At 37.9% G+C, this 11,091-nt stretch overlaps 1 protein-coding gene across 2 annotated transcripts; it reads left to right on the forward strand.

Moving 5' to 3' along the window:
* Positions 1-890: 890 nt before the first annotated feature.
* LOC127509711 (nuclear factor 7, brain-like) lies at positions 891-8,626 on the forward strand. 2 transcript variants are annotated; one of them, XM_051888631.1, is made up of 6 exons: positions 891-1,992; positions 4,243-4,338; positions 5,606-5,836; positions 5,922-5,944; positions 6,026-6,159; positions 7,386-8,626. In XM_051888631.1, exons 1-6 carry the CDS (start codon positions 1,600-1,602, stop codon positions 7,868-7,870), a joined length of 1,362 nt encoding a protein of 453 aa, XP_051744591.1. In that variant the 5' UTR covers positions 891-1,599; the 3' UTR covers positions 7,871-8,626. The 2 variants fall into 2 exon arrangements, with proteins under 2 accessions (XP_051744591.1, XP_051744593.1); XM_051888633.1 differs by having other exon boundaries at positions 892-1,992; positions 6,026-6,144.
* The last annotated feature ends 2,465 nt before the right edge of the window (positions 8,627-11,091 follow it).

The raw sequence follows: 11,091 nt of genomic DNA on the forward strand, positions 1-11,091 counted from the left end.
TCAAATTAGACTATCATATGTGAGACTCCAGTAAAATTATTAGGTAATTATTCCCTAATCTATCAATGAGTAAAACGGGTTGTGTCTATGATAGACTATACAGTATTATTTGCAAATTTATTTTTAAATCATTATATTGTCCCTGGTTCACATTAGGGTACTCTTGTCAGAAAGTAGCAGTGGCTGCCGGGACCGATTTTAAGCATCTCCTCCACTTATAAAGATGCAATCTAATCCTGTTTACATGAAATAAGCCTGTGCCGGAGCAGGTTTAAGCTTACGGACCTGTTGCTATGACAGCAAGTCCAGAATGAGTGTAAAAAAACCCTGAACAATCTAAGATCATGCCAAATCGTCATCCATCAAATCCAGCTAACTGAGCTAGCGACGTATGAAGAACGGACCCCAGTGGCCTGTTGCACAAAGCCGGTTTCAGATGCTACCCAGGTAAGTTTGTGATTAGTTTGAGCAAACTGTTTTTTGGGGCTCACGATGGTGGATTGTTTTTTAGCGGGGTTTATTGCCATGGTAACTTATGTTACATGGCTAAACTGCTCCAGAGCAGGTTTTATTCTGAGTTAGAGATTGCAAACCCAAACTGAACCAATCAGCTGTGAGTAAAATGATGAGTATATGATGCAATAAAGCCACTCCCCCTGTATCTCTCAATCCAAATTAAAGCAGTTTAGTGTGAAAGAAATGTAGACAAAATTGTTTATTATATTATATGAGTTATAATTATGTATAATTCATATATTTATACAATTATATTTAATTGACAATATTAAACTTTGCTTTATAAATATAATTTATGCATTAATATATAAAGCTTTTAAACAAATTAAGCTTACGTGTATTCATTTGAGCTCTTTGTGAACCTATATAAATGATTAGGCCTATTTCTTTGATTCACATGCATTGATATAGTCAGATATTTTCTTTCGGTTGCCTTCTCAAACTTTCTCTGCAGCAGCAGTGTTTATTTCTGCTTTGTAAATGCATTTAATTTCATGGATTTTTTCGTAACAATCTCTTAATCTTCAGAAGAGAAGTGAATTCGCCGTGTCGCGAGAAGTGAATCAAACAGACGCTCTCCATGTTTCGTGTGATTGGCTGTTTGCCGCAGGTGTCACACTTTCAGGTGCACGCGCTTCAGAGTTAATCGCAAACTCTGGATTAAACCTGAGCTGACAGAGAATGTTTATAGCGTTGTGAGCCCGTTGAGCCTGATCTAATAACCAGGTTGGATTTATATAGATTTATCAACTCCAAACATACTTTGAAACTCAGTATTTGTTTAACTAGGTGTGTGAGGGAAAGATTAAAAAACCACATCCGTGTGATCAGAAACTCCACGCTCTTACAACACTCACCTGGAAAAGACTGACTTGTTTTTTTTTTTCTTTTCTGTCATATAATATCTCAACAAAAGCAATGAAGAATCAGTGATCAATGAAGCACGAAGATTAAAAACTTTCAGGAAGGATTTGAAGTGTTTGTTCCTGAACAGACAGAAGATCTTTGTGATTATTCATTTTTTAAAGCTTTGATTCAGAAAGTGAAAGTAAAGATCAGATTTCTGGAGCTCAAACACTGAAAATGGCTTCACTGTCTGAAGATGATTTGTCTTGTCCTGTGTGTCGTGAAATCTTCAAGGCTCCTGTTCTTCTGTCATGTAGTCACAGTTTCTGTAAAGAGTGTCTTCAACAGTTCTGGAGAACCAAGGAAACTCAGGAGTGTCCTGTCTGTAGGAGATTGTCAAGACACGAGCCTCCATGTAATCTTGTGTTAAAAAACTTGTGTGAGTCCTTCCTGAAGGAGAGAAATGAGAGGCGTTCATCTGGATCTGAGGAGATCTGCAGTTTACACAGTGAGAAACTCAAACTCTTCTGTCTGGAGGACAAACAGCCTGTGTGTTTAGTGTGCAGAGATTCACAACAACACGAAAATCATAAATTCAGACCCATCAGTGAAGTGGTTTCATCATATAAGGTAAGATGGATTTTAATATGAGGATAAACGCTTACAGGGTTAGTTCACCCAGAAATTAAAATTCTGTCACTAATTACTCATTAATTCACTCATGTTATTCCAAACCAGTAAGACTTTTGTTCATCTTCAAAGTGATGTTTTATTAACAAAGTTCGGAAGGAGCACATTCAGATAATTAACCTAATTATCAGGAGAGGAGTGCAATCAGTTAATCAAATCAATTAACGACAAGAGGTAAATATACAGCAGACTTACTTCTGTTTGTTTGACAGTTTATCAGCATTCCTCCACTACCCCATCTCCTCACTTCTAGTACTAACTATTCTTACCTCAACTGGGGGGGTGGAGTACTCTGAGTTCAGGCCAACATTTCGAGCTCGGAGCCCTCCCCCTGGACAGCACGCCAAACACGCATAACCTTTACACTACTTAATTATATGTAAGTGTGAACTCGTGAAAACAAATTTTTTTGATGAAATCTGAAAGCTTTCTGTTACTTTTCTTTGCTTCAAAAAGTTCATAAAGAGATAGTAAAACTAATCCATATAAATTGAGCAGTTTGGACCAAATTTTCTGAAGAGACTCGATCGCTTTGTATGATGAACAGATATCATTTAGAATAAACCTTGTTGGTTCTTGTGGAAGCACAAACGTGCTGTGTAACATGAGAATGAAACTCAAACGTGCTGCGTAACACAAGAATGAACCTCATTGGTTCTTGCGAAGCTACAACATGCTGCGTAACACGAGAATGAACCTCATTGGTTCTTGTGAAACTCAAACGTGCTGCGTAACACACGAGAATGAAGCTCATTGGTTCTTGCGGTAGCTCAAACGTGCTGCGTAACACACGATAATTAACCTCATTGGTTCTTGATGAAGCTCAAACGTGCTGCGTAACATGAGAATGAACCTCATTGGTTCTTGTGAAACTCAAACGTGCTGCGTAACACGAGAATGAAGCTCATTGGTTCTTGCGGAAGCTCAAACGTGCTGCGTAACACACGAGAATGAAGCTCATTGGTTCTTGCGGAAGCTCAAACGTGCTGCGTAACATGAGAATGAACCTCATTGGTTCTTGCAGAAGCTCAAACGTGCTGCATAACATGAGAATGAACCTCATTGGTTCTTGCTGAAGCTCAAATGTGCTGCGTAACACAAGAATGAACCTCATTGGTTCTTGCGAAGCTACAACATGCTGCGTAACACGAGAATGAACCTCATTGGTTCTTGTGAAACTCAAACGTGCTGCGTAACACACGAGAATGAAGCTCATTGGTTCTTGCGGTAGCTCAAACGTGCTGCGTAACACACGATAATTAACCTCATTGGTTCTTGATGAAGCTCAAACGTGCTGCGTAACACGAGAATGAACCTCATTGGTTCTTGTGAAACTCAAACGTGCTGCGTAACACGAGAATGAAGCTCATTGGTTCTTGTGAAACTCAAACGTGCTGCGTAACACACGAGAATGAAGCTCATTGGTTCTTGCGGAAGCTCAAACGTGCTGCGTAACACACGAGAATGAAGCTCATTGGTTCTTGCGGAAGCTCAAACGTGCTGCGTAACATGAGAATGAACCTCATTGGTTCTTGCAGAAGCTCAAACGTGCTGCATAACATGAGAATGAACCTCATTGGTTCTTGCTGAAGCTCAAATGTGCTGCGTAACACAAGAATGAACCTCATTGGTTCTTGCAGAAGCTACAACGTGTTGCGTAACACAAGAATGAACCTCATTGGTTCTTGCAGAAGCTACAACGTGTTGCGTAACATGAGAATGAACCTCATTGGTTCTTGTGAAGCTCAAACGTGCTGCGTAACACGAGAATGAACCTCATTGGTTCTTGCTGAAGCTCAAACGTGCTGCGTAACACGAGAATGAACCTCATTGGTTCTTGCTGAAGCTCAAACGTGCTGCGTAACACGAGAATGAACCTCATTGGTTCTTGCTGAAGCGCAAACGTGCTGCGTAACAGGAGAATGAACCTCATTGGTTCTTGCTGAAGTTCAAACGTGCTGCGTAACACGAGAATCAACCTCATTGGTTCTTGCTGAAGCTCAAACGTGCTGCGTAACACGAGAATCAACCTCATTGAAAGTCTTACGGGTTTGGAACAGCATGAGGGTGAGTAATTAATGACAGAAATGTCATTTTTAGGTGAACTATTCCTTTTAAGCTTATGTATTACATATATTTATATATTACAGAAACATCTAGTTTCTTATAGATTTTCTCTTTAAATTCCAGGAGGAGCTTAATACAGCACTGAAGTCCTTACAAGAGAAACTTAAACACAATGAAAACATTAAAGGAGAGTTTGAGAAAACAGTTCAACACATCAAGGTGTGGAATGATTCTTTTGACATATTTACAAGTTTGATTAGAACAGCTGAATTAATTTCTATGACATAATTACATGGTCCTTTATTGACTGGAACACACACACACACACACACACACACACACACACACACACACGTTGGGTTTTCATGTTTTATGGGGAATTAGACATAATAATTTTCATAATGAACAAACTGTATCTCCTACCCCTAAACCTACTAACCACAGAAAACTTTCTGCATTTTTACATTTTCAAAAAACATTAGTTATTGATATTATTACAGTTAGTATGATTTATAAGCTGTTTTCCTCATGGGGACCAAAAAATGCCAAAACATTTTGTTTCTCATAACATAGAGGTTACCTGAACCATCACACACACTAACAAACACAGACACACACAGAGCCGTTCACGTATAAAGATGATCAAGCGCAGATTCCTCTGTCAGCTGGTTATTCAACAGTGGGTGGTACTCATCTTAATCCCATTAGCTAACACTCAACCTTCACATTTTCATTTGGCTGAACGCAGACAATGTGATTAATATTCATGAACCCTACAACCCGTTAGCACATCACTACATGACGATTATTCTGTTATCAAAACATAATTAACAAAACCCAGTCACATTTTCTCTTGGCTTTCTTTGGCATAACAAATGAGACTTAAAACACATAGATACAACAGCCAAAGAAAATGTTAATGTTACTAATGTTAAAAAGTCAAGAGTCAAACTGCCCGAACACTGATCACCATAATGGTGACACCAAAGGTGTTCATCACTAAATTAATGCTCAATCATCACTCAATTAATCTCTTAATTAACATTAACACTGCTTCAGTGTTCCTTTTAACATTCTGTGGATTATACAGTATAAACACTGACCCCCTGTTTCACAGACAAGGCTTAAGCTAGTCCCAGAATAAAATGCATGTTTGAGCTGTTTTAACTGAAAGCAACTTGCACTGACATATCTTAAAATGCACACCAGTAATGTTTTTTTTTTTTTTTTTTTTTTCTAAATCTTATTTATAAAATCTACTTAAATGTCAAAATTGAACTAAGGCCTGAAACACCATTTAAGACAGTGTTGTTTTGTGAGAGTGTTGTTGTTTTGTTTTGTGAGAGATTCATGTGTATTTTCACATTACAGACAGTGCATCTACGGCTACAGTACTAGTACTTCAGAAAGTTAAAGTTGTAGTTAACTAACCCACATTTACCCTTTAACTTTTGAGATGATTGAAGTGAATGTGATTTGATTTCAGTCTCAAGCTGAGCACACAGAGCATCAGATTAAACAACAGTTTGAGAAGCTTCATCAGTTTCTCAGAGATGAAGAAGAAGCTACAATCACTGCACTGAGGGAGGAAGAGGAGCAGAAGAAGCAGATGATGAAGGAGAAGCTGGAGGAGATGAACAGACACATCTCAGCTCTTTCACACACAATCAAAGACATGGAGGAGATGATGAAAGACAATGATGTCTGCTTTCTGAAGGTCTGATTTCAGATCATTGATTGATTGATTGATTGATGATTGATTGATTGAGTTCTTGATGATAAATGGTGTGTTTGTTCTGCAGAAGTTTCCAGTCTCAATGGAAAGGTGAGTGATCTGCTGGTGTCTCTGGTCTCTCTGCTTCTGATCCAAAACCACTGCAGTTCTGACTCCTGAATGTTCTTCCAGAGTCCAGATCTCACAGCCGGATCCACAGATGGCTTCTGGAGCTTTGATTCATGTGCCACATTACTTGGGCAACCTGCAGTTCAGAGTCTGGAAGAAGATGCAGGACATCATCCAAAACAGTGAGTCTGGAGAAGGTCTGTGCTCTTACACACACACTGGAAATCACACAGGGGTTTTTCATGACACAAAAGCACTAGATTATTTCAGTTTGTAGTAAGTGAAAATCATATTAGTTTTAGTATATAATATTATCACTCTTTTTTGAGAATGTTTATCTTTTCTTCATCCACTCAAGTCCAGAACAAACTCAACAGTGTAAAGTGAAAAGATACTTGAGGCTTCATTTGTGATTCTTCAGACTGAAACACTGAAGCTCAAATATAATATTGTGAACTCAAGAACTTCAATATGTATTTCAAGATATGTACCTCAAAGAGTTTCCATTATGATTCTATTACTAAAGGAACTATTGACAGTCCCTTGAGTTCATGAAGAAAATTATTATTTTATAATCTCTTCAGAAAGCTGTGGCCAGATTGACAACATTAAGAAGAAGAACTTTAATCAGTTTTTAAAGATTTGAATGTATTGTGTTAATGTATTGTTTGTCGCTGATTCCATTAAACACTAGGGATGTAACGGTAAATGTATTCGTCCCGAACCGTCATGGTACGGATGTCACGGTTCGGTTCATGCAGTTAGACGACGAATAGTCAGTCACAGGTGATCCACACTCCAATCCAGAAGGGGACGCGCAGTAATGTGGCTTTTTAGCCTAACCACTTTTAACCAGCATCAATAATCGCAATAAGCTCTGTGTTTTGTTACTTTTGATAAGAAACAAAGTGCCATCTTTCAAATTCTGTCCATTTTATCATGAAATTCAAACAATAAATGCCGTTTTGACGCTTTTTGATGTGGCGTGACAGATCGCTGTATAAGCGCCTCAGTTCAAACAGCAGCGCAGAGCGCGAGTGAAAGCGATCATCCCTTCCTCTTTAATACTACAGAATAAACATGAATGAACATGAAGGTATGTTGAAAGATACAGTACAACTTACTGACATGTATCATATCTCATGTAATCGCTCACTCAGTGTTTCAAACTGCGGATAGATGTCAATAAAACAGTTCGTAAACAATGTGTCACGTAGAATTACATTTACCTCAGAAGGGCCATTCAGTGTCAACAGCTTGTTAGTTCTAGAGAAATGAACTGTTTCGCTAAATATATGCACTATATTAGCCTATATATTAATTATATTTTACTTAACCTGTTAGTTAATGTAAGGCCTAAATAAATCCGTCACGAAAACAAGTTAATACAGCCACTGTGTAAATGTTGATTGTGTCTCATCAGCTCCTGTGATTCTGGATCCAAACACTACTCATCCATCTCTCATCCTGTCTGATGATCTGACCAGTGTGAGATACAGCGGGATCAATCAACTGCTTCCTGACAATCCAGAGAGATTTGACTGTTATCAGTGTGTTCTGGGATCAGAGGGTTTTAACTCAGGAACACACTGCTGGGATGTGGAGGTTAAAGAGAATTCATGGTGGGTTCTTGGAGTAACTACAGCATCAAACCAGAGGAAGGGACTTGATTTCTATAAAACTGATGTCTGGTGGGTGCAGTATGGACTTAGTGGGTCTGGTTTTCATGTTAAACAGAATCTTGATCATGTGAGAGTGTATCTGGACTATGACAGAGGAACGGTGTCATTCTCTGATCCTGTAACTAACACACATCTACACACATTCACAACCACCTTCACTGACACACTCTTTCCATTCTTTGAATTTTCTAACTCTCTGAGGATCTTACCGGTCAGTAGTCAGTAATCATGTTTCCGGTATTTAATCCAAATCACGCGTAAGAGTGCTGTTAATCTGAATATCAGTAAGGCTGTGATTGGGCCACAGGTGATCACATGACTGATTTCCAGCACTACAGTAACACTCACAGGCCCGGTTTCATAGACAGGGCTTAGGCTAAGCCAGGATTAGGCCTTATTTCATTTAGGGCATATAAGTAGCTTTTATAAATGTGCCCTAGAAAAAACATAACTGGTGTGCATTTTGAGACAAAACAATAGCAGTGACATATTTTAAGATATGTCAGTGCAAGTTGTTTTTTAGTTAAACAGCTCAAACATGCATTTTAGTCTAGGACTAGCTTAAGCCTTGTCTTTGAAACCGGGGGACAGTCTCTTATTGCTGTTATACAACAGATCAATAAACAAGTAGTTCGAAAGTTTATTCATCTAAGATTAATCAATCTGTAAAATCATTGTTCATAAAGTCCATCCCATTTTGTCTGCTGAGGTGAAGTTAATATCAAATTACTAATTTTAGTCTCAATTATTACGTTTGGGGATGTGTTTTCGGTGTGTGTGCCTCTCTCTCTCTCTAGACAGGGAAGATTGTTGTCATTTGTTTCTTTTTTCTTTCACATAGGTTATTTAGAGTTCCTGGGTTTAGTTAGGGACCTGTTTTGTTTATTATTTTGGCACTGCCAAATCCTGAAGAGATTGCCTTGTTACTGTATAGTGACAAAAGAGACCTAAAGAATAAATAAATAAATGAATAAACATACAGGCTCATGGTAACAGTTTCAGATCTCTTCATTTATGTTAACTTCCCTGACCCTAGATCAGAGTCGTAACACAATATATCCAGATATTTTCAGGGTTTCTACAGTCATGGAAAACCTGCGAATATCAGGGAACATTAATTAAATTTATAAAGTTATGGAAAAAGTGAAGGGGAAAATTATGGAAAAATGGGTCATATTACACAATACTTAATCAACTGTTATGTTTCACTGAAATAAAACACATGATGAAGGTTAAAATAAATCATGTTTTTTATCATTTCTGACCAATGAGAAACACTGATGTGTCGTGAAACTCCGCCCATTGTAGGAGTCACATTTTAGGTTAATTTACCCAATTGTTTCAGTGACGTGTGTCACTTTGTTAATTTTCACATAATAATTTTATAATAGTATCAATTTTTTTCGTGTTATACCACTGAAAGAGTTAATTCAACACATGCACATTTTCAATATTTGTTGTAAATGAAATGCATTTTTTCAGTTATAGAGGTTAAATGATCGTTTGTTAATTGAAGAAAATGGATGTAAAAGGTTCTTTCTAATCCACAACAATGTTGAATAAAATATAAATATTTAATATAGAAATACTTGATTACAACTGTTTCGTAACACATCTGATTCGTAAAAACAAATGCTCAGTGTCTCTGGGAATCACTGAAATCTTTGAGTTTGACACAGTTTCAGACCAAATTTTGATGATAATATTAACTACCAAATGTGGGATTTCATGATTTCATTGTAATTTTCAGAAAGAAATATTAAATGTTTGGCTTGATAATTAAGTTTTAAAGCATGGTTAAAGGATTAGTTGACTTTCATATAAAATTTTCCTGATAATTTACTCACCCCCATGTCATCCAAGATGTCCATGTCTTTCTTTCTTCAGTCAAAAAGAAATTAAGGTTTTTGTTGAAAACATTCCAGGATTATTCTCCTTAAGGCAGGAACACACCAAGCCGACGGTCGGCTGTCGGGCAGTTTTTGTTCGTCGGCCGACTAAGTTTTCTCAGTGTGTTCCGCATCGTCGGGTGAAGTTGGTCCACGTTGGCTTTTTTTCGGCCGATTCAACATGTTGAATCGGCGTCGGAGCTCGTCGGTCCGTCGGGCCATCTGATCATTCTGATTAGCTGTTCAGCTACTGCCACCTGCTGGTACGCAGGAGCAGAACGGACGTGCTACTTGGCTGTCGGCTGTCAAGCGTTGGTTTGGTGTGTCAGGGCAACATTGGACCCAGACGCTGCCGACGTGAGCCAACCCCGCAGTCTGCTTTCGTCGGCGTCGGCTTGGTGTGTTCCTGCCTTTATAATGGACTTCAATGGCCTCCAAACGGTTGAAGGTCAAAATTATAGTTTCAGTGCAGCTTCAAAGGGCTTTAATTGATACCAGACGAGCAATAAGGGTCTTATCTAGCAAAACGATCGGTAGGACATTCAGCGTAAGCTTTTTGAAGAATACAAAAGTACGGTTTTGGTGGAAGCACTTGGAAGGCGATCGTTTGTTTTTATAAAGCATATACATTTACGTTTTTTTTTTTTTAAATGACCAATTGTTTCGCTAGATAAGACGCTTATTCCTCGTCTGGTATCGTTTAAAGCCCTTTGAAGCTGCACTGAAACTGTAATTTTGACCTTCAACCGTTTGGAGGCCACTGAAGTCCACTATAAGGAGAATAATCCTGGAATGTTTTCATCAAAAACCTTCATTTCTTTTCGAGTGAAGAAAGAAAGACATGAACATCTTGGATGACATGGGGGTGAGTAAATTATTAGGAAAATTTTATATGAAAGTGAACTAATCCTTTAAAAAAAAAAAAAAGTCTTTAAACCTTGAATTGTGTTGTCATGTCTTTCTACATAGAGCTTTATACAAGATTGTATCAAAGCAGCTTTGGCTTTATAAAAAATACTTGTACCCATCAAGTTCTTTGGTCTAAAGTTACTATAGTAACTAAAAAATAAGTATAGTAAAGTATAACTAAATTCTAGAAACTATTGGAATGAGCAGTATCTAATAAATAAGAACAAATGTCTAATGAATAAGTACACTGTTAAAAATTTTAGAGTGAAATTACAGTATGTTCCAGGTTAATAATTGCATGACTTTCACAGTAATTCCACTGTAGGACTTCTTTTGTATCTAACTGCACTCTCAAAAAATTACTGTAAACAAACTGTCACACCTGGTTGTAAATATACACATGAAGAAGATGATGACGGGTCAAACAAGCTTTAATAAATCCACAGGCAAGTAAATCCACAAACTGGCAAACAACAAAGCACAACCATACACTAATGATACCAGACAAAGGTGAACTGAAAACACATGGCTTATATACACAGACAAACAAGGTGGAAAACGATGCACAGCTGACAGTGATGATGATAATGATCAGCAACCAGATTAGTGGTAGAAAATAACAGAAGTCCAAGCAGGGTGGACTGGTGAC

Source organism: Ctenopharyngodon idella, chromosome 3, assembly GCF_019924925.1.
Source record: "Ctenopharyngodon idella isolate HZGC_01 chromosome 3, HZGC01, whole genome shotgun sequence".
Lineage (NCBI taxonomy): Eukaryota > Metazoa > Chordata > Actinopteri > Cypriniformes > Xenocyprididae > Ctenopharyngodon > Ctenopharyngodon idella.

Excerpts from the sequence above, each read along its gene's own strand:
- LOC127509711 (XM_051888631.1), top strand. The coding sequence starts at position 1,600 with ATGGCTTCACTGTCTGAAGATGATTTGTCTTGTCCTGTGTGTCGTGAA. Across the intron at positions 5,837-5,921 it reads ATGATGTCTGCTTTCTGAAG|AAGTTTCCAGTCTCAATGGA; the intron begins GTCTGATTTCAG and ends TTTGTTCTGCAG. Across the intron at positions 6,160-7,385 it reads AAACAGTGAGTCTGGAGAAG|CTCCTGTGATTCTGGATCCA; the intron begins GTCTGTGCTCTT and ends GTGTCTCATCAG.